Source organism: Camellia sinensis, chromosome 12 (genome assembly GCF_055761805.1).
Source record: "Camellia sinensis isolate YWXY chromosome 12, ASM5576180v1, whole genome shotgun sequence".
NCBI lineage: Eukaryota > Viridiplantae > Streptophyta > Magnoliopsida > Ericales > Theaceae > Camellia > Camellia sinensis.
Window position 1 is genome coordinate 127,712,437 of NC_138972.1, and position 25,110 is coordinate 127,737,546.

General features: G+C 35.0%; 1 protein-coding gene across 2 annotated transcripts; it reads left to right on the plus strand.

The window, feature by feature from the left end:
• Positions 1-1,129: 1,129 nt before the first annotated feature.
• LOC114312265 (uncharacterized) lies at positions 1,130-12,211 on the plus strand. 2 transcript variants are annotated; one of them, XM_028258479.2, is made up of 3 exons: positions 1,130-1,422; positions 2,436-3,191; positions 11,666-12,211. In XM_028258479.2, exons 1-3 carry the CDS (start codon positions 1,409-1,411, stop codon positions 11,994-11,996), a joined length of 1,101 nt encoding a protein of 366 aa, XP_028114280.2. In that variant the 5' UTR covers positions 1,130-1,408; the 3' UTR covers positions 11,997-12,211. The 2 variants fall into 2 exon arrangements, with proteins under 2 accessions (XP_028114280.2, XP_028114279.2); XM_028258478.2 differs by having other exon boundaries at positions 1,132-1,422; positions 2,433-3,191.
• The last annotated feature ends 12,899 nt before the right edge of the window (positions 12,212-25,110 follow it).

A 25,110-nucleotide genomic window follows, 5' to 3' on the forward strand; every position in this document is an offset into this window, starting at 1 on the left:
AATATTATGTTCCATAACTGTTACATATTTTTCTCACCATTTTATATTTAATAATTAATCCTTATATATAATTTTTGATGAGTTTTAGGTGGAGATGATCATTTTAATTTGATTCACAGGGCGCGTTCATATTTTTTCGAATGAGGCAAATTTTATTAAACTCGACACTGATGTGGGGCGGAAGTGAATTATATTTTGATTACTTGCAACGGGGGTGAAGTAGGGGCGAGTATCATCTCATCCTATCCAAATCTGACCCAATATAATTAATAATATATATAAATAAATAATATATATTGTATACATATATATATATATATATATATAGGGGTGTTTTGGGAAGGGAAAAAAAGTTAGGTTGCGTTTGGTAGAGATTTTGTATTTTGAGTTTATGAGTTTTGGAATTATGATTTGAGTGTGAAAAATTTGTTTGGTGAAAGAGTTTTGAATTGAGTGAGAAATTTTTGATGTAACATTTGATATTTGATACAAAAACTTACAACTCATAACCAAACATACAACTCGAAATTCTATTAAAGCACATAAATTTTTTTTAAAAATTCGAAAAATATTTTTTTTGAATATATAAAAATTAACATATCAATTGCAAAAAAAAATATAAATAAATAAAAAATTACACTATTTCGGTCAACTGGCCGGACGACCGGTTAGACCAAATTTCAAAAAAAAAAAAAATCGAAAATCGCGCTTTACAAAGGGTTTTCTGCAGAGTTTTGTGTTTGTTATGGAAAACTAATTCCAAAACTCTATCCAAACATGGTGTCCCAATGTGGGGGTACAATCAGGATTTGAAAATCCTTCCAAATAAGCCTTAGTTTTTAGTTTTTTTTTTATCTATTTTAGGTCACATTATTTCTCATATTTTTTATTTACAAAAATACAAAATAGACTAAAAAAATTAAAAAGTCAATTTTTTTACTAACTTCTTAAAACACGACAATATATAAAACGTGCGATTTTGTTTAAATATAAATAAATAATAAATTTAAAAGTCTTATTATTTATATATATATATATATATATATATGAGGCTAACAGAAATTATTTAATATATTAAAATTTTAAATAAATTTTAACTTTTTTTTAATTATTTAAAATGTGGTCAGGCATTTGCTGGTATCATCACGGGACATAAATAAGATTAAAAAACTTGACCCATAATAGAGTTGGGACAAGAACAGGGCGAGAGATGGCAAACCCGCCACATACTCGCCGGTTGTCATCCTAGGTTTAGGAGAGATGTAACGACACCGTTTCATCATTGTATATTGGTGAGATCTATAAAAGACAAAGCTCATCTCTCTTCCTTCTTTCTTGCACTACTGTTAGAGAGAGAGAGAGAGAGAGAGAGAGAGAGAAGAGATCGGTTTGGCACTGGGAATCAACAATGTTCTACAGAGGGTAATATATATATATATATATATCTATACACATACATGTCTGTATTTATTGTTTTCAAACTTTCTTCTTAGGAAGAATAATAAATCTATGATTACGTATGAGATCCCCAGAAAGCCAAAATTTGATTTATCTGTTGTTTCTTTTTAGTTCTTTGAGGGTTTATGTTTTTCAGATATGTAGGTTGAAACTGGAAATGTTTTGGCATAATCTTTGCATAGGTTGCGTAGTTTGTGTGTGTGTTGAGTTTAATGGTTTTTGAGTGGGCCTAGTATTGATGGGTCTGATATGAGTTGGGCGCGGTTAAATTTTTAGGGTTTTTTTTAACCTTTGCATAGGTTGTTTAGTTTTGTGATTGTTGTGTTAAAGGTTGTTGAGTGATGGGTCTGATACGGGTTGGGCACGGTTTAACCTTGAGGTTTTTTTTTTTGAATTTTTTATTTTAGTTTTTATGGTGAACTGTGAATTATGAATTTAATCGAGATACCCAGAAGCCATTCTTTCGTTTCTTTGGGTTAATTCTTTCCTGTGTTTGATATATAAATTTTTTTGAAGTTGTATGAGAAGAAGGTAAATCAAGAATTTTTTTTCTTTAATTGGATTTTGGGGGTTTGTGTTTATGGTTTGATGTGGGTTTGAAACGAAGTAGATCATTTAAACTCTTACATGAGCAATTTTGAGTTCAATTAAGATAGAATCTCTCTCTCTCTCTCTCTTTGTTCTTTTGTTTTCTTTCCAGTGATGCATGTTCTTTAGATTTGAAAATGTGCTAGGCAGATGAAAATAAAATATTTGAGTCTGAAATAAGTTATTTGTGCTCCCATTCATGGACTACAACTTATGAATTAAAGTGAAATACTAAGAAGCCATATTCCTTACTTTCAGAGTTACGCCTTATTCTCAATTACATATTCAAGAAAAGATAATTTAAATTAGAATAATGTAGATTTTGGGAGGCAGTACTGACACGTGATTGTATGTGTGTGTTTCTTTTTGGATTTATTGGTATAAAGTAGATATGGAGATGTTGGTGATGGGCGTGAAATGGGTTCGAAACGACAGCGTGTGATTGATCAGAGTTCTTCATTTTATGGGACTTCTCCTGGTTCAAGTTTTATGTACAATCCTCCTCCTTACTCCTATATTGGCCAGCCACCTCCTTTTCCTGTTGTCCGACTGCGTGGACTTCCATTTGATTGCTCAGAAACGGATATTGCAGAGTTCTTCCAAGGTTTTGACATAGTTGATGTTCTTTTCGTCCACAAGAATGGTAAATTCACTGGGGAAGCTTACTGTGTTTTGTCATACCCTCTTCAAGTTGATTTTGCTCTTCAGAGGAATAGGCAGAACATTGGCAGGAGATATGTTGAGGTTTTTAGAAGCACAAGGCAGGAATACTACAAGGCCATAGCAAATGAAGTTTCAGATTCTCGTGGTGGTTCACCTCACCGAAGTGCGCCGAGAGCAAAATCGTCAGATGATGCAAAAGAATCTGCTGAACACACAGGGGTATTGCGGTTGAGGGGATTGCCATTCTCAGCTGGCAAGGATGATATTAGTGATTTCTTTAAGGATTATGTTCTTTCAGAAGACTCAATTCAGATTGCAGCTAATTCAGAAGGAAGGGCAACTGGGGAAGCTTTTGTGGAATTTGCAAGTGCGGAAGATTCAAAAGCTGCAATGGCAAAGGATAGGATGACACTTGGGAATCGATATATAGAGCTTTTCCCTTCTTCGCATGAGGAGTTGGATGCAGCAGCTTCAAGGGGCAGGTGACTATTTTTTTTTTTAATTAACTTTGTTTTTTCTTTCTTTTTCTGTTTTGTTCTAGTTATTATCTCTAGTGCTACAATGATGCTTGGATTGTGCTTTAGTAGTTTTATTAAAGTAATATATCTACAGTTTTAAGAGCTGGTTCTAAAGTATCATATGGTATCCTAAATGTCACGGCCTTGCTTTTTCTCTAGCACACCGTGCGGCACTTAGTCACTCCCGAGCTTGGCTAGTAGTGCTAAGTCAGCCTAACTCACAACTTGTAGGAAAGAGAAGTAAGAGGAACACGAGAGAGTTTGAGAGAATGCCTTGTATTTAGCTCTTGGGAGAATTTGTACAACTCTTAGATGGATTGGAGCAAATGAGCTCCTCTCCTATTTATAGGCTCCCTAGGAGCATTTTAGAACTCTCAAGAAAATGTCATGTAGAAGCTTCCTATGGAAGCCTTCTTTACAAATTACAAGAATGTTCTAGAATGCCTTCTAGAACAATCTATACAAATATCTAATTATATGTATAAGTGTATAGTTTCTTGATTTTCCTAGATCTTTCTAGAATTCTCCATAATTTTCTAAAGTTTGCTTGGGAGTTCTAGATTCTTCCATTACATTATAGAATTATGTATCCTACTCCCATATTTTCTCAAGTCTTCTAGAAGCTTCTAGAATATTCTATTAGCCTTCCTTTCTTGAGACTTCCTCTTGGTAGGCAATTTTGTCTAGGGAATTTGGCGGGACGTGACATTCTCCCCCACTCATGCTCACGACGCTGCGCCTTCTTACTCGAAATCGCAGGTTTTCTCCTTGGCTTGTGCCTTTTTAGATTTGCCTTGTCCACTTGCCCTATTGATGACTTAACAACTGTGCATGTCGGTGGACAATCTTCTATAGAGCCAGTCATCTTCTTGGCAATGCCTACTACCTCTTTCTTGTTCGTCCTCGACTTAATATACATAGCTAACAGAAGTTTAAGACCTTGGTGCTCACTGTCTTCATCAATCCTTGACCCTTGTCAAGTTTAAGACCAAGCCTCTTGGCCTGCCTTGATGAAGTTGTGCAACGCGCTTGTGTCTACCATGACTTGGGCTGCCTTCCTGTTGATCTTGGCATCTACGTACAATAAACCCTTATCCCATTGAGTCAATGTAGTAGGCTTCGATTCAATGGCACCAAGCAGCTGCAGAGATCCTATCTGCGGAGTCTCTACCTTTTGCTGTTCTTCAATCGTAGCATTGAGGGCTTGTCTCTTGGGACACTCTCTTGCCCAATGTGGCCCATCACATAGGAAACACTTAGTCTTGGGTTTGAATGTTTCCATGTTCTCTCTGACTTTGCCTTTGCCCTCTTTGCCAGTGGGAGGTTTGCTGTGCCTTTCTTTGCGTCGGATGCCTTCATCCTCATCCTCCTCACTTTCACTAGAATTTTTTCTAGGGTCACCCTTGGATGTCTTGGCCTTGCAATCTCCACGTTTGTACTCAATAAACGATTCTGCCACTGTAATGGCCGAGGCAAGATCTTACACTCCACGTCAACGCAATTCTTGCTCCGCCCATGGTTGTAGGTTGTCCAAGAAATTGAAGAGTAGTTCTTCATCAGTCATACTCGGGACTTCAAGCATAATAGTAGAGAATTCTTTTACATAGTCCCGAATAGACTTTGTGTGTTTAAGATTTTTCATGCTCTTCCTTACTTGGTAGGCCACATCCTCGGAAGAAAATTGCTTTTTAATTCTCTTTTGAAATAATCCCAAGTTGCTATGGTGTACGTACCTCTCTCAACGTCAGCATGCCTCCTATGCCATCATAGTGTTGCTGTGTCGGTGAGGTAAAGGACTGCAGTCCGTACCTTGGCATCTTCTTCAATTACCCCCATCGCTTCGAAATACCTCTCCATGTGCCGCAAGTAGTTGTCTAGCTTCTTGGCATCCCTCTTTCCATCAAAGGGTTTTGGCTTTGGTATCTCTACCTTGGACGTCCTCGGCAAGGTCACAGCTTGCACATTGCCACGTCTTGGTACACCTCCTCTAAGTGGGCTTCAAACTGTGCGAGCATCTCCAACACCTTGACTTGGAAGGAATCATTGGTCACTTGAGCATCATGTGCCACCGAATTGATGGTGGAAAGCACGCCATCATGGAGTTCCTTGATCTCCCTCTTGAGACCCTCCACCTCCTGTTCAAGGCTTTGCTCCAACACATGAAAATGCTCCCCCGAGTCGCCCATGGCAAGCTCCACCTTGGCAAGCCGTGTTTCCATGGTGGTAACAGCATCTCGTGACTTATCCTTTCTTCCTTTCGTGGGTTCCATTCCACGGGCTTGCTCAATCATAGTCTCCTCCACACCGGATGACATTGTTGCCTTTTCTTCTCTTGTCTCAAACCTGCTTTGATACCACGTGTCATGGCCTTGCTTATTCTCTAGCACACCGTGTGGCACTTAGTCACTTCCCGAGCTTGGCTAGTAGTGCTAAGTCAGCCTAACTCACAACTTGTAGGAGGAACACAAGAGAGTTTGAAAGAATGCCTTGTATTTAGCTCTTGGGAGAATTTGTACGGCTCTTAGATGGATTGGAGCAAATGAGCTCCTCTCCTATTTATAGGCTCCCTAGGAGCATTCTAGAACTCTCAAGAAAATGTCATGTAGAAGCTTTCCATGAAAGCCTTCTTTACAAACTACAATAATGTTCTAGAATGCCTTCTAGAACTATCTATACAAATATCTAATTATATGTACAAATGTATAGTTTCTTGATTTTCCTAGATCTTTCTAGAATTGTCCATAGTCTTCTAAAGTTTGCTTGGGAGTTCTAGATTCTTTCATTACATTATAGAATTATGTACCCTACTCCCATATTTTCTCAAGTCTTCCAGGAGCTTCCAAAATTTTCTATTAGCCTCATTTCCTTGAGACTTCCTCTTGGTAGGCAATTATGTCTAGGGAATTTGGCGGGACGTGACATGAAGCCCCTTATTAACATATTGAAGATGTATGAGTTGTGATTACTGTTAAAACCTATCACCTACTTTACCCACTTAAACCTACTCCACTAAACCTAACCCACTACACCATTACCACTTAAACCTACTCCACTAAACCTAACCCACTACACCACTACCACCTCACCTACTCCACTAAACCTAACCCACTACACCACTACCACCTCCACTTCACCTACTCCTTACCTACTACACACTCACCCTCTTCTATATATAGGAATCATGAATCATTGTAATATATATAACATTAGATCAATCAATAATACAATCAATATCTATACAATTCTGTATTTTTCTTTATACATTAAATTTCTACATGGTATCAGAGTAAGGTTAAGAACTTAGTATTTTTCGCTTCACCGGCGGGCGGCAATCTCGCCTTGGCCGCCCGCCGGACCTCAACCTATTCCACTTATTTTCTACACATACCTTCCCATCATTCCCCAAGAGAGAGAGAGAGATGGTGAGGTTGGTCTCTCTCCCGTCTGTTCTGCTGTGCGTGTTTGCTCTCTGAATCAGTGTGTCCCTCGTCCGTATGTGTTGTGTGTCTCCTCCACACATTCTGCACCAAATCGCGTCTACTCAAAACCAGATCACCGAGAAATTTCACCACCCCCATCAGCACTGACAGACATGAGCCCGAGAGCTCATAGTGGTCATTTTGAGGACTATTGCTTCGGTACAGCACAGAGCAGCCCACAGTACTACTCTGCAGCCTCCAAACCCGAGTCCTATCCAGAGTCCTTGACATACGAGTACTCGTTCTTTCCAAATTACATGGCAAATACTAAATCTTCAATTGCAAAAGTGCGGTCGCAGAGGCTCTTGACTCCAAAGTCAAGGCCTGACTCATTTGGTGGTTTCTAAGTTTTGTGGGTTGGTATGTTGTATCATAATATATTATATTATTATAGTATGATATATTATATTGGCCATTAGCTAGATGTTGATGTTGTTTCTAAGTGATTCACGTGGGTTTTGGATTCCACCCAACACTTTTTCTTTTACTATTTTGTTTATTTATTTATTTATTTATTTGTTTTATTTATCTCTTCTTTTCAAAAAAAAAAAAAAAAAACATCATCATCTCTCCCACCAAAACAACTACTTTCCAACCCACCAGCGCACCTGCTTTCCTTCTTAATATATTATTATTATTATTATTCTTATTATTATTATTAAACCAAAAATATATATATATATATATATATACCGAAAACCATTGCCGATTTCAAATATATATTATTCTTATTTCTTTCTTTCTTTTTTCTTTCACCTTATTTTTAATCTTTTTCAAATTCCATTCATACCATATAGCTTTGCACACTAAGGCCTCGTTTGGAGAGTAGCTATTTTAGCCAAAAAGTCAAAAAGCCAACTAAAACTTGTCACATCATCTCTCTACTTTTCTGCACATCTTTTCGTAAAAAGCCAAAAAGTTACTAAAATAGCATGTTCCCAAACCAGGCCTAAATCATATTTTATTCATCTCAGGGATCAACCCCGATCACAATTTTACACAAAAAAAAAAAAAAAAAAAAAACACACACAAACACAAACGCCCAAAAACATCCACATCCGCAGGCAGGATTTTTCTTCTCTACTCTGCCGCCGGTCTCTTCTTCTTGCCTCCATCCTGGACGGTCCTTGACGGTGCTGCCTCTGTGCTTCCTAATCCACCAAGCACATTCACTCCCCGCTGCTCCTCCACTGCAGCATATGGCGGACCTCCAAATCGGAACATAACGGTGGCCTTCCGCTTCAGCTCCTTGTTTTCCGCCTTTAGCACACTTATCTCTGCTCGCGCATCCTTATACATGCGTTGGAGCAGAGCCAGTTGGGCGTTTAACTGCTGCACCTCATTTGTCCTACTCTGCAGACGGTGCGACAAGTTTGTGACCGCAGTCATGGTTTCCACACATGACTTCAATGTATACTGATTGGCCTCCACATCCGACTGCACTGCCATTCTTTGCTCCACAGACCGCATAGGAAAGTTCAACGGAGCAAACTCCGGGGCGCTTGGTTGAGGTTCCAGTGCCACCGCACCAGTTATCTCTCTTGTTGACTCGTTGAGGTCGGGAAAGAGAGTGAGCAGACCGCGGGAAGACGAAGCCATTTTTCTGGGCAACAGAGTGTTACAAAGTATCTTTCTCAGCAAAACGAAGAATTTTTCAGAGGTTTCTCTCAGTTTTTCTGTCTCAGCTTCAGCCTCAGCCTCAGCCTCCATCTTGGTTAAATAGCCGAGGCAGCCACGCGTATCGCGCGCCACTTGACGCCAGACGACAAACGGGCGCGCCAACCAAGGCACTCACGTGCCTCGCCATCATGTCCGGCACATCTTTTTATGACTTGGGCTCGCCTTTTGATGCACGCCTTTTTATGGATTGGGCACGCCTTTTGATGGCACGCCTTTTGAGGGTGCGACTTTTTAGGGGTCCGACAAGACTCTGTAAACTGTCCCGACATTGATTCCGGTTAGCTCCTTCATGGGTCCGACAAGACTCTGTAAACTGTCCCGACATTGATTCCGGTTAGCTCCTTTATGGGTCCGACAAGACTCTGTAAACTGTCCCGACATTAATTTCGGTTAGCTCCTTTATGGGTCCGACAAGACTCTGTAAACTGTCCCGACATTGATTCCGGTTAGCTCCTTTATGGGTCCGACAAGACTCTGTAAACTGTCCTGACATTGATTCCGGTTAGTTTCTACAAGGGTCCAGCAAGACTCTGTAAACTGTCACAACAACTGTCACAACATTGTCTGCTACAACGGTCCGACATGACCCCATAAACTGTCTTCTACATCGGTCTGACACCACCATACAGTGTCCTCTACAACGTTATGACACCTCCATACAGTGTCCTCTACAACGTTATGACACCCCCATACCGTGTCCTCTACAACGTTATGACACCACCATCCAGTGTCTTCACCAATGGTCTGACACGACCATACAGTGTCACCTATCCTCTTTTATTTTTATGTATTTTCTTGTTTTGTAACTCTCTTCAAACTCAAGTTGGTTAGTTCCTATCCCCCTTGAGTTTGCGGGGCTGTTAAAACCTATCACCTACTTCACCCACTTAAACCTACTCCACTAAACCTAACCCACTACCACTTAAACCTACTCCACTAAACCTAACCCACTACACCACTACCACCTCACCTACTCCACTAAATCTAACCCACTACACCACTACCACCTCCACTTCACCTACTCCTTACCTACTACACACTCACCCTCTTCTATATATAGGAATCATGAATCATTGTAATATATATAACATTAGATCAATCAATAATACAATCAATATCTATACAATTCTCTATTTTTCTTTATACATTAAATTTCTACAATTACTATATGTGATTACTATCAAAGATTAAGAATGGGATTTGCTACAGAATAAGAATTTCTGGACTATCCATCAACTCAAAATCTTATGTTTGAGGTGCACTCCTAAAGATTTAGTTGGGTCCAAATTTTGGAATTTAGTTAAGTAAAAAGTTGTATAGCTAATTTTAAGGGCTCCGCCACCGCTACAATTGCTTCCATCTCCAACATTACCTTACCACTGCCAGCATTACTTTGAAAATTTATGGCTCTGTTTGGTAGAGTTTTTGAAATTTAATTCTGCCTTTTAGTTTGAGTGTGTTATTTGGTTACAGCTTTAGAAAATTAATTCCACATCCACTTTTCAAAACACCTATTTTTCAATATTATATGTCACATCACTCAATTCAAACTCATTTTAAAACTTATAACCAAACAAATTTCCCACACTCAAATTCTAATTCCAAAACTCACAAACTCAAAATATAATTGTATTATCAAATCATAATTCTAAAGCTCTACCAAACGCAACCTATGTTCTTTTGCTTGTACAGTGCATTTGTTTCCTTCTTCTCCATCACCATTACTACCACCAAATTTGTCAGCACATTCCTTGTCATGCCATCATTTTTAGCATCTTATTGCTATACATAGCTGAAAGATAACAACTTCAATATAGTTGCACATTTAAATATTGATTGCTCCTAAGAAATTCATAACAGATATATAAGGTGGAGGTGGTTCCCTCCTCCAGTGATAAGATGGTGGAGTTCTTTGGCAAATGTCTGGTGAGTTGACTGGGAAAGCATAGAGAAAATTTCATGTTGGATGTTGAAGCTATGAAAAGGTTAGTGGAGGTTGGAGTTTACAATTAGAAGGGGTTTTCTACCTCTTTTCTTTTTGCCAAAGGTGGAGGTTTAGCACATTCAGGGAAAGGAATGAACCTTTGGGGGACAACCATTATTGCTTGATTGGCGGTCTTTGATGGGGGGTTGCTATTGACCACGGATTTTTTTTGGGTGCAAGCCATGTCTTTGTCGATTCATCCTTGGGAAGACAAGGTTTTCCATTCTATTGGTGATCTTTATGGTGGATTTGCTAGGAACCACTTCAGATGGGCTCGGATCAAGATGGTAGGAGATGGAAGAGGATTCCAGCTGTGTTTAAGGTGGGATGGGGTGGCCTGAGTTACGTCATTCCTTTGTGGGCAGAGTTGGATGTTGAGTGGAGTATAGGAGTGCACAAAGAAAGGAGGTGAAGCTGTTTGCATTAAATTTCCACCAGATGGGATACAGAGTGGCCGGATTGTTAGGATGTTCCATTGAGCCTTTGCCCTTTTAAGTATTTACATCTATGGTTGGTAGTTGTGGCTGAAAAAATTGGTAAAAACAGAAAAATGGCTTTTTTCTGAAGTTTACAACAGTGAATAGAAGGGATAAAACTTTGGACACTTACCAGTAACAGTGGATGGTTGTGTTCCCTTTGTGTTGTACAATTGAATAATAAAAATGCAGAAGGGTCAAGGCTTATAGAATTTTATGGGTAGGGAAGAGTGATGAAACAAATCTGATTATGGACTTTCAAAGACTAAAAAAGTGCATAAAATTAAAAAAGTAATAGAGTAGAAGGAGATTAAATATACTGGGCATCACACCTAGACTTCAGGGCATCACATTTGGGGTTAGAATTACATCATATGACCTTTGAGAAATGAGTATACTTAAATGAATGTTGTTTCTTGGATGAGCTAATCACCGAGTGCCTAACATAGTTTTGGATTATGATAAGGGTTGAGCTTGACTTGATAACTCTGATTTGTATGGAATGTACTTGTGTAATTTGTGTATTTCATGCAAATTAGGAGTGAAACTTTTGATGTAATTTTGGCATTGCAAGGGTGGAGAGACATAGTTTCCCTTGAGGAATTGACTCTTAGTTGACAAGACCCGTGTCTCCATTGGAAGTAATTTTTGCTGGGCCTTTATATTTTTTTTAAAGGTTCATTAGGGTTCTTATTGGTTGGAACTTCTAGTTATCTTGTTGGAAATTCATTTTTTCCCCCACAAGGGCTCGTTATGTCTATTTCTATGGGATTGCGGGTATTAAATCTTACTTTACATAATATAGACTTTATTTATCAGATTGAACGTTTCGAGTAAGCCAAAATCTTTTGACGAGGGGAAGGACACAGATGAATGGACGGGGGTGTTGCGAATGAGGGGATTGCCATTTTCAGCCAGCAAGGATGACATTCTGGATTTCTTCAAAGATTTCATGCTGTTGGAAGATGCAATTCACTTGATCTCTAATCCAGAGGGAAGGCCAACTGGTGAAGCATTTGTGGATTTCGCTAGCGCAGAAGCTTCAAAAGCAGCTATGGCTAAGGACAGGAAAACTCTTGGGAGTCGTTACATAGAGCTGTTCCCATCATCTGCCGAGGAGTTGAACGAAGCGGTTTCAAGGGGACGGTGACTTTATGTTTTTACCCGTCGACTTTGATATTCTCTGTACTGATGATATTGCATATTATGGATTGTAATGTTTAGCATGTTGCTTTTATATTTTACTTGAGCTATGAAGATGTGAATGTTTCTTTTGTTGTCTCAACAGCAAAACAAAGTTGGGAATATTAATAAGCTCTCTGTATTTTCTTAAGACTATAATATCAATCTTTGTTCATGTTTTAACTTGAGCTATGTATTTGTCTCATGTTCATTTTGTCCCTCTGTTTTTGGTGCCACTACCTCTCTATATGCTTAAGCATCTCACACATTTTTTTGTCAAATCTTATTTATGAATCCCTTTTCCTTTTTTATTAGATTATTTTTCTTGGTCATTTATTGTTTTTGTTTATTGAGATATATTATTTTTGGGGTCTTTTGAGAGAGAGAGAATCCCATTGCTACAAAACATACCACCGCAAACTACCCCTTGCCCCTAACCGCCCTCTACAAACCCCCTTGCTAATCTCTCTCGTGATCTTGGGCCTCTTCTTTCTATCGTTAATCCTAATCACCATTAGCTAGCCATGTCTATCCCTAACCCTAATCATCGTCAGCAAGCCATGTCGGGGAAGGGAGGGTCCACGATGGTGAGGAGAGTGGGGAGGTTACAGGGAGTGATGAAGCTGTGGTGGTTGGCTAGGTTAGGGTTTTAAAAGTTGGAAAAGATGAGGGTATTTTGGTAAAATTTAAGATTTAATTGTGTGAATTGAGAAGAAAATATTAAAAAGAATTAATTTTAGTGTGATATGAACTTGAAAAATGTGTAATATGCAAATTAAAACTCTCATAATATTTATCATCTCAGTGTGATTTCTATCAGTTTTCCCTCACTTCTTTTGCACCAAAAAGGAAAAAATAATTGGGAAATCTCAAATAAGTGAGAAAGTGGAAGAATGTTTTTATTTTCATGAGGAGCAAGTCTTCTGTGTATGATATTTTTTTTTTTAATGCTAGATCTGCACCAAGAAAATTAAATTTATAATGCAATTTCATTATCTGACTATCAACTAATCAATCAAATTAAACCTTAAATCTTATTAAATAAAATCGGTTATTTAAATTTTTTTATTTCACTCGACTTTATTAAAAGCTATTTGATTGGTTTTATTGAAATGTAATTACTCAAAATTAATATCTTGTCCTATATAAAATTTAAAATTCAAAAAAAAAAAAAAAAAAAAAAAAAAACCTGAAAGTTTATCCATTGGATTTGGAGCACACAAAACAAGGTTTATGGTATCTAACAAAAAAAGCAGGTAAAAGTATTTCAGTGATTTCAGTGAGTCGCACGTGTGCAGGTATACTACTATACTATACTATACTATACTATTGAAGATTCTCTTGGTTGGAGGTATCCTAAGTAGATATTTTGAAAACAAAATTAATTGCTAAAACAATAACTAACTAATTAATTAAATAAATGGCCTCAATTAGGGCTGACAATAAATCTTAATTTGCAAATACTTTTCAATCGAAAATGAATTTGTTCACACATTAAAACATTAATGAATGTGAATAATACATACTATCTTATAGAAATGTGTCTTATTCATAAATGTTTAGGATGCCAAATAACAAAACAAAATGAAAAAGAACACAAGATGTATTTTGTTAAATTCGAAATATTTCTCATTGAATTTAATATATTTTTTGCTAAAGTCAAAACACCTTTTAAATTTTTATTTATTTTCAATATACTTTTCACTTTAATATTAAAAAAGCCTAATTTTAGAAATCACCTTAGATAGTTACTAGGTTGTATGATCACTCAACAATGTAAATAGTAAATCATCAAAACACATGGACAAATATTTTAATTCATATTCCAGACACTAGGTAGGATTCGGCTAAATTCAAAAAATTCATCTTATCAATCTTTGTCAGTGTACGAAATGACTAATCAATCTTAATTGTTTGGGATGTGAGTTAATTTTTTAATTTTTTTAATTTGAAATTAAAAAGCAATCTCATTTAGATAGATTTTTTAATTTTTTTTATGTTTGTGAAAAAAAAATAACATGATTATACATGATATGTGACATTTTATTGTATTTTTATCTTATAGGACTATTTTAAGCTAAAATAATATATACTAAACAATACCTTGTTACATTTATCTTGTATTATTTTGCACAAACCTCTCCACCTGATTTACCCAAAAACATAAAACAGTGTACAATTTTGAATTCACTCTGTTTATGACTGCATAATTTAAGGTTCTAAACCGACCCCAGCGGGCAGCGGGCAGACTGCCCGAATCATTACCTGTCGATATAAACCCTAAAGAATCACAAAGGTCTCTCTGACCTCTCCTCTTCCTTCTATCTCTCTCTAGGGTTTGATCAGGCTTTTTTACACCCAATAGTAAAGTGGGTTTGATTCTAGTACGTTACTTAGCTTTGATCCCTTGGTTTTTAGTGAGAAACTTGATGTTGTTGTGTGTTTGTTGTTTTTGCACTCTAGGGCTTTGGTGGGTTTTTGTGTGTAATTTAGCAGATAAACTATGTATGATCTCACATAGGTGTCCATAGATTTGTGTGTTTCGATCTCTTCTTGAGAAATTTGAGTTGGGTTTTCAGGATTCAACAGTGAAATCTTTAGGGTTTATTTGATTATTTTAGCAGAAGTATATATGTAGTACTTGTTCTGATTGAAAAAGGGTTGTTTCCAAAGAGGTTGTTGTTGTCACTTGGCTTTTATCACTTTTCTCAGTCAATTTTAGTTTGTGTTTTAGTGTTCCTTTTGATAAATTCAGTAAAGGTTTTTCAGTTGAGTTTCTGATCTTTCAGTTTTAGAAATAGTATTGAGAGACGAATCAGTATCGAGATAGGAATCAGTAATATTGACTGATATTTAAAACCCGAGCATTGTAAGTTCCCTTGAGCTAAATTTTAGCATAAAGTTCTAGCATTCTCTCTCCAATGGCTCCATCTGGTAGAAGATCAACAAGAAAACCTAGAGGAAGCCAGTACAAGAAGCTGCTTGACCGGTCCCAAAATGAAGAAGCTTCTGTGGATTTGGCTGCTAAGTCCTCCTCCACCACCACCACCACCACCACCATCGATGGTGGTGTTGATGTCACCACCAGTGGCTGCTCCACTCCCAAAGGCCAGCGATTTCAGATACCGGAGATTTCAACATGTCCTCCGGCACCAAAGAAGCAAAGAGTTCTTTCAAATTGTTCATTGAGAAGAACCCCCATAGCCTTCTTTGCTCCTCCAGATTTAGAGCTCTTCTTTTTCTTTGCTTTGCGCGATGTTCCGGTGTGATCACTTGTCTGTTGATTAGCTTTTTAGGATATGATCATCTTTTTAATTGCTTCTTTTCTTTTTATAAAAGTTTTTCAATTTGATCACAGAGACATAGAGTTTGAGAATTTGTGGTTGTGAGTGATAAAAAACAGCTCTCAATTAATATACATTAATGTGTGGTTGTGTGTGATATTAGAAGCAATTGTTAGCTTTGTTTTCATGTGAATAGCTTTGGTTGAGTGTAGGTTATACCAATGAGCCAAATATAGCTTTTAGTTTTTTGTTTTATTAATTTTCAATGTATTTATGACTTGTGGAGTGTTGTGAGGTTGTTTTTGTGTGTGATTTTATAGCTTACTAGTTGTTGTTTGTTAAGTCAACTTGAGAAAGTAGAGAATATGACTTCTTTTTGTGTGTAAACAAGTGCATCTTCAAGACCCAAAAAGAAAACAAGTGTTCTTCTCTTCTCTACCTCTGATAGTCGAATATATATGATTGTGTACTTGTTTGAAGTTTTGTACTCAAATATGTTTCATCTTGGACACCACTATTGGCTCAGATCTTCTGTTTTTCTGTTCTTTTTATGCCACTCTCAATCCTAGAGATATCAAATGTTTTTTTCTACATAAGATTAAAACTTACCAATGGGCCACTTTTTTTGATGTGGGTATCTCCAAAATCCCACTGATCAAGATAGGGAAGTACTACTGATTGTCCAAATAAATTAAGTGAACTCTTTTGATGATTGCAATTGTAAAAAGACCCATGAGGTCCCCCACACCAACACTGATGTGAAGCAATGTCATGTTTACAGAGATGCTTTAGTCTATAAGAGGCTTCCACACACACACACACACACACACACACACACACAAAATAAAAAAAAAACTTCCCATATTCAATTCTACTTTTGAAATTGGAGTTAGAAGAGAACATTTTAGGGTTAAGTAACACCAAGTGGATTTCAATCTGCAAGCTCAGAGTAATTATTCATAGCAATGTTGCCACACACTGCATCCACAATGATGTATGGAGGATGTATTGTGCGGCAATTGTACTGAATAATTTTTCCTGTTGCATAATTGTACCGATCAAAAGTGAAAACTAGAAGGCATCTTTTGATTGAGTGGAAACTATAAAACAATTAAGTATTTTGTAGTGTTATATATCAATTATTTGTAATCAATCATCCATTTTAAATAAAATGGTACTTTTTTTTTTTGAACTAGAAATAAAATGGTACTTGAAAATATTTGTTTTTGTCTTTTTCCTTTTCATTTTGGAAGAGATAAATCCGAATGCATAGAATTCAAAATATTTTATTTTGACTATAAATATAAATTAGGATTTAAAACTCTTATTTATATATATGTCACTTATTAGGAATTTACTTGTTCTTATCGCTTTAACTATTTTTAAGATTAAAAATATGTCATATATATTAAAAATAATAAAAATATGAGGGGGCAATAATCTTCCTGTTTCGAAAGGTGTTGTTTTTAATGTGATGAGGTGGATGATAGTGTCAGATTGGGTTGAGGGGGGTGGTGTCGTTGTGTCTGGGTGTGTCTGAGTTGAGCCCAGCACAACTATGGAATCCTATGAAAAGGCTCGTGCGGGTTGTAATCATTTGTCACATTTAGAGAATCTCAAGACAATTTTCTTTTATTTTCGATTAATTTTTGACAATCCAATCTCAGGTTTTGACATTGTTACTGTAACTCAAAATAGAGTAAATTTATGGAATTGGATTATTTCAAGTTGACTTTTGAGCTTGATGAATTTATTTTTGAGTCGATTTTAGTGATCTGAATTATTCATTTTTTAGAACTTATTAAGTAAAATATTCATGCGAAAAATTAAGATGATCAGATATCGATAGTTATATGTTTGAATTATATTTAATTTAAAAAATAGACGATAATTATAACTTCAAGTAGCTATTTATTTTTTGTAATATAAATATGATTCAAACATATAACTACCGATATCCGATCATCTTAATTTTTTTGCATAAATATCTTACTCAACGAGTACTAAAATGTGAATGGTTTAAATTGTCGAGATTTGTTCCGAAATAGACCTATTAAATCTAAACGCTCTCGCAAACATAAATGATCAGTTTGAGATAATCCAAATATTAAGGGGTAGTTTGGGATGATCTAAATAAGTATACTATTTGACTTTTTATGAAATATGGGTTGGATATGAATTGGGTTTGAAGTGATGTGATAGAGAGGTGATGTGACTTAAATAAGATGATGTGACTTAAAGATGATAGTAACTTTTTGACTTTTTAATTTTTTAAATTATGACAAATAAGACTTAAATAAACTTATTTATCTAGAAAAATGATCCTCCAAAGTTACTCAAATTATGATTGTAGTGTAGGATAGAGATTGAAGTGGTGGTGTGTAAGTATGAATTAAATAAATCTAATAATTTTGAGTAGGATTTGAACAACATTTAACATTTAACATTTTTTTAACTTGAAAATCAGAAAGATCAAAGGAAACAAAACTGTGCCCCCACACGTGGGAGAGTGGAGAGAGAGAGAGGAATTCTTGGAATGAGGATTGATTAGTGTTGTTGTTTAATTAATTAATTAATTTTGATAAAGAAGCTGCATATGGATTGATGTCTTTTTACTAAAGTTTGAGAGAGTTACTTTTTTAATTCCAATGATGCTAACTTATCCAAAGCAGAGACTTTTTTACTTTGATTTTATTACTAAAATTTTTACTATCTGTTTACCAACCAACATTGCCATAACTTTTCTAGAATCCGAGGTTGCCTCTCAAAGGAGAGAGAGAGAGAGAGGGGTATAAATGCGCTTCCTTAGCTTTTGGGTCACACGACCACCTACATTAGTTGCGGTGTGTGAAGTGGTGGGGTAAAATTGAAAAATATTTGGTCAAAATAAATAGTTTATTTAAAAGTTTTATATGATTATATATACTAACTAATTGTTTGGTTAAACAATTGGTAACTAAATCCGTATTATTTGCCGGAAAAATATTTTTGATAAAATTAATTTAATATTAATAAATAGTAAAATAAAACATAAGAAATTTTTTACAGAAATTTTGTAAATTTAATACAAATTTGTGATCGAGGTCAGTGTTCGAATACTATGTTTTTAAGATAAAATTTTGCCTTCGCCCTCGTCTCTGAGGTTTGCGATTAATGGACGTTCTACCTTCATGATACAATGATCACCTCACATAAAAATTATACAACTTTCTATGTGTACAGCGAACCAATTTATGCCATGCACTCTTTCTTATATACTCAACTAGACATAATGTATGAATCCTAAAACAAATCTTAACTCATTTATGATTGCCATGAGATAGTATTTGTGACCTGTAGGATGGTCATGTCTCTTGGATTCACACCCTTTCATATAAAGAGACACCATGAAAGGTTATACCTTTTCATTCAAATGGAGTTCAATTCCATTTACTTTTAAAAAATTTCAACAATCCCCCACATGAATGAAATTGACGACACAATGCAAATGAAATGTAGACATTAACAAAGAGAGTACAAAATGAAAATATCCTGCATCAAGATAGGTAGTTTTTGATTTTGAACCTTCCTTAGTGAAAGACTATTGAACTTACTAGCTAATCAATAGATGTGATGCATTGAACTGTTCAATCATTTGTGTAAGCCAAGACAATATAATTCACACAAAATATTTCCGAACACATCTTGATTCTTTTGGTTGTGCTCGTTTAGCCTTGGCCAATTCCTGATTTTCGTGAGTGTTTTAGAGAATTCAACTTTATTAATTCTCATAGAAGTGGCCAATTCACACTCATATAGGTGATTCTTATTTCGAGTCTCTTAAAAAAATCCTCTTGAAAGATACTCCTCTAGGTTTTCCAAGATGTAAGTAATCATTAAAAGCATAACTTACCCTAAGTCCCCTGCATACAACACTTGTTATAAATATCACTCTCATCATAAGAATGGATAAGAGATAGACTCCTTTAGTGATTTCTAGTGAGTCATCTATAATTCGGTTGTCCCTTTGAACCTAAATCTTGGGATCACCAGTCAATTACTTGAAATTAATAGGCTTTAATCACATTCCCCTCGATGAACTCTCTCTCATCTGCTCTTTGGTCAATCTTTTTGTTTAGCGGCCGCTATTTTTCCGTTTGGCCTTCTCAATTATATATCATTGAGTAGTTAGTGAATCCACTATATTATCCTTAAACAATGTTCACAACTGAGAGCAAATGTCCTATGGTATTAAGTCTTTGATTATATCGAGACTTACAGTTATTCTATGTCACTCTCATTATTGAATTCAAATTATAGACATAGAGATGTTTCTTAGAAGTTTAATGAAGCCATTTTACTTCTACTATTTCGCCCTAATCAAAGAAATAAGATTCTTTGTGGACCTACTATCAGGAACCGTTACTTCCTTCCAAGCACCCCCAAATTTAAGTATTTTAAAAAAAATTAATTTCCTATTATACCCCCACAATTCTGATGTAAATCATAATATAACATCTATCACTTGTTGACTATGGCATGCTTGAGTAATAAAATTCTAAATCAGATTTATGAAATAGAAAACCTAGAACAATTATGATTACATAAATCATATTCTCATAAAGATTTTGCTCAAAAATCAAACAATTCAAAATCTCATTTGATTGTATAAATTCTTACAAAGCAATCAAGAAAAAGTATTTGTACCGCCAAATTAAAATTTAAACTCTTAATTTTGAGTACTTTTTATTCAAGTTTTTGTGACTAACTTGTTATAAATCATGATTAGCATAAATCATGATTACTAGACAATTTTACTTCTCTCCCTCACATTTGTAATAATACATAAATTATCACAAAAAATATGACTCATTTTCGAACAAATGTCATTGTCATAAAAATATTTGTAGCAAAAGAAAATTGAATTATCTCTTCTAATTCAAGAGATAAACTCTCATATTAATATTATGGTTCATGGTTAAAAAAATTCTACTGCACAAATAAAATAATGATTGATGACAATTTATGTCACAAAACTCAAAATTAAAATAACTTTCAATTGATTATTAACAAAATAATAATTAACACAAAAGATTCCTTAATCTGCGTCCAATTAAATAGAACGACAATACTATTTAAATATTTAAATTTTTCAGTATTGATGATTGTTTTGATATTGCAAGAATATTACTACCACAATCAAATTATACTTATAATACTCCAAAGAGATTCATTGATAATAGTATGGATGTTATAAATATTATCACAAATTAATTCATTATAATTTGCACCGGCTATGCATCAAACATAAGTTATTTAATAGAGAAGTAATGAGATGACATCCATACATACATACAAATAAAAAGCACAACAAATTTATCATGTCGGTACACTAACATAATTTGATTTAAACCAAAATCAGAAAAAACAAAAAACTTGTCTTAACATATTCAAATTAGAATATCACATAAAGTTCTAATTATTAAATTCAAAACATGTAAACATGTAACAAAAAACTAAAATCAAACACTAACGGAATTGAAAGCCTAAAAATCTATTAATAGTTACACTATCAGATTTTGATAAAACATAGAATTGAAAAAGGCAGTATAAAATTACAACCAAAAACCAATCAAACAAATCTATCAGACACCAATTTACATCTTTTCTATTACTATAATATGTTTGAATTTATATTAAGAGTCAATTAGTTTGTTCTTGAACTTCACTCGTTAATTCAAAAATTGGTATTTTTGTTTGAGTAATCATGTTAGTTCAGAATGTATATCTATTTATTATTATTTATGTGTTATAGAGAATATTATGATAAGATAGATCTAAGTTCTATTGATAAGTTTTTTTTAGATTAAAAATTTATAAGTTATAACCGAAATTGTTTTAACAATGATAACTATGTTTAATAACAGTTCCTGCAGATTCAAATAAAAGCATCATCCTTTATGGATTCTATTACTAGTGCATAAAACCTAAAAATAATATTATAAGTCTTACCGTAAACAGGAAACACATTATGCAAAAAATTAATTTTTAGCCAAAAAATACTAAATCTATATCACAGAATATGTACACATAGAATTGTAAACAGATTAGGAAATTCTGTCTTAAAATTGTCAGAAAATTGTTTTCGATAAAATCAATTTAATGTCAATAAATAATAAAATAAAACACAAGAAATTTCTTACCGAAATTCTGTAAAGTTAATACAGATTTGTGACCGAGGTTAGTGTTTGAACACTGTGTCTTTAAGACAGAATTTCGCCCTCGCCTCTGGTGCTTGCGATTAATGGACGTCCTGTCTCCAAGATACAGCGATCACCCCACATAAAAATTGCATAACTTTCTGTGTCTACAGCGAACCAATTTGTGCCATGCACTCTCTCTTATATATTCAACTAGACATAATGTATGAGTCCTAAAACAAACCTTCTCATTTATGAATGTCATGAGATAGGATGATATTTATAGAAGTATTCGTGACTTTTACAATGGTCATGTCTCTTCGGTTCACACCTTTTCATATGAAAAGACACCATGAAGGATTACATCCTTTCATTCGAATGGAGTCCAATTCCATTCACTTCTAAAATTTTCCAACATTATTGAGAGATACAAGGGCTTTAGGAGAAAGATAGAATAGAGGGTCCTATGTACAAAGAGGTGAATAAGGTGTGGGGGACATATGTGGAAAAGGGCGGCTGGTGGTTAAGGTTTGCAAGAGAGGAAGGAAAACTAAAAAAAATAAAAATAAAGACATATTAGTAATTTTACAAAATATTCTTTAAGGGAAATTTACATTGAAAACCTCCTAGATTGATTAAAAATCACGCTATCACTAGCAACTCTTTTACTTTAGATTTTTGTGTAACACATGAACTCATTTCTAGTTAACCGTTAGTTAAACTAAAAGTTTTATAGACCTTACGAAAAATTATTGTACGGGGAGCAAATATTCTCTTGTTTTCATACTCCTTATTGTCTAAACTCTTCATTGCTCCGAATGACACCATTCAACTTGAGAACACAACGATGGTGAGCTACCTGGCATTAGTTGCTGGAAAACCCCTCTGACGGTCAAGTTAGCACTCTTGTAGAGAAAGAAAGAAAGAGAAGACAAAAGAAAGGGATAGAGCTCTGGGTAGCCAAAAATTCAGACCTGTTGTATGGAAACGCTGCACAGTTTAAATAGCTCATGCGCGCACCACTCTACTCGTCCTTTTCTGGACGTGTGGTTGTACTGCCCTCTCCATTCTTTACACGTGTACGCATCAATACTGCCAAACAACATATGGCCAAACCGCCAAACGGTATTGACGCATAACTATTGGCCGGTTTTTCTCCTCTCACTTCGATTGGGCCACGTAGCGACTCCTGCCGTGCTATTCATAACCCGGCACAAGGTCGTTTACCAACTTCCATCAATCGGCTCAACTCCGAGTTGTCCAACTGGTTAACTGCGGTTCGGCCAAATATTGCTCGTTCTATACAGAGGACAGTGTCATTAGCTCGGACTATCCTTAGGTCGGTCCATTCCACATGTAGTCTGGTCCCTTGTTCGGTGTAAATTCCCCTCAATTGCACACATAGCTCAGTCCACACTTCTCGACCGAGCACATACATAGCTTGACCTATTCTGCTCATTAGATTTTCCCCTCTCAATTATCATTCAATACCTAATTTACGCTTTCATCTCTAGCAATATCTCTTTTCTTCCCTCAAGCACTGTCATCGAATCTCTTCTTATTTTGCTCCATTTCTCTTACCTATGCACCACCAACGTCCACTTTCTTTCTCTCCTCTTCCATATTCCCACCCTTAAGAACTATTACCATCCACTACTGTTCTTATACTCGATCGATAAACTAGTACAACCATAGGCCCAAATTGACGAAATCTAGTTTCATTGTGCCCAAATTATAAAACTTGTTATATTATTTTTAACAAAAAAAGTAGTTGAGTTTTCTGAATCAGTTTTGAATTTTTTTTTAAAAAAGTACAAATTAATTTGATAAAAATAAATATCAATTGTTTTTTGAACTTCTCTAAAAATATATTTGTCCCAAACAAAGATAAAGTTATATCAAAATAATACGTTTTGGTTCTTTAAAAAAATAAAAAAAATCACCAATTTAATTTTTTAAATAAAATTTAATATGAATATTAAAAAAAAAAAAAAAAAACCTTAACCAAATAGAGTCATTTGGTTCTGGTTTTCAAAAAATAATTTTCAAAAAATTCTATTTTTTTATTTTTCGTATTTTAATGTTTTCAATGATTTTTTTTAATATTTTAAGTAATTTTTTTTAATTTTTAGACATACATACACTTAAAAAGTATAATATTTGTAAAAAATACACTAATACAAAAAATATTAAAAAATATAAAAATTCAATACATTTTTCATATATTTGTGTATTTATTAATTTTTTTAAAATATTTTTTGACAAATATTCTATTTTATTATTTAAATACATTTAAGGAATGTGCAATTAAAAAAGTAAAAAAATTGTTTAAAATTATAAAAAATATTTACTAAAAATAAAAACATATGAAAAATAAAAAATTCAAAATTTGAAAACTGAAACTAGGGGTGGGCGCGGGTCGGTTGCGGCCATGGAACCTCCAATCCGCCATCCGTCCACCAGATTGGCGGATTGGAGAAAATCAATCCGCATCCATCCGCCAATCCGGCGGATGTGGATTGAGCGGATTGGCGGTTTGGCGGATGGATGCGAATCGGTTTAGCAGTTTGAAATTTTATAAATTTTCAACATAGTTCAACTTGTACACTTCTTCAAAAAAATATATATATATATATTACAGTCATTGACTTAAAAAAGTATTACAATTACTGCATGCCTCATCCAAAGAAAAAAAGTTTGAAACTTTAGAATATCAAAATCACTGCATGCCTCATCTACATATTACAATCACAGCATACCTTATCCACATAAAGTATTACAATATGTGGTTCTTAAAATATAAAAATAATTCAAACCACCAAAACCATGAACATAGCAGTAGTAGAGATTGTATGTCTCTGTATTGTTACATTTATATATGTTTTTGAAAACAAAAATCAACCAGCATATATCATATTTTCTATTTATTACTTTTAAAGTTAGATTTAAAAACCAAAAAATATAAATAATAATACGTTTATTTTTTTCAATTCAAAAAATATATTCAAGTTGAAAATTTTTTTTCAACAGAATATTTAAACTCTTTTTCAATTGAAAACACAAACAAAATATTTAAATAAATGAAAAACACAAAATCTTATAAATTATTAAGGGTGCTCGCGGTTTGGCGGTTCAGTTACAGCCAAAGGGACCTCAAATCCGCCATCTGTCCGCCAAATTAGCGGATTGGAGAAAATCAATCCGCACCCGTCCGCTCGTCATCACGCATCCGTCCAAAATGCGATGGATCGGTTCGATTCGGTCGATTTTGACGGATCGATATATCCGCTGCTCACCCCTAACTGAAACCAAAGGCACCAAATTTTTAAAAAAATACAAAAAATAAAAAACTCAATTCTTCTCCCCAATTTTCTCGGGAAAATTTGAAAACGTGTCCAGGACTATTGCCGTCGTTGGCACGTATGAAGGGCTGGGCCCACAACGAGCCACGCGTCACGCGTATATGGAAGTTGAGTGCGTGTTTTTATTATTATTTTTTTCATAAATAATTATTTTTGTGTGATCTAACTTGAATGCTAAGATCACCGAGGGACCTACAAAGATTACCAGCAGCCAACATTTCGACCGGTAACCTTCTATTACCGGTTTCTACGTTTTA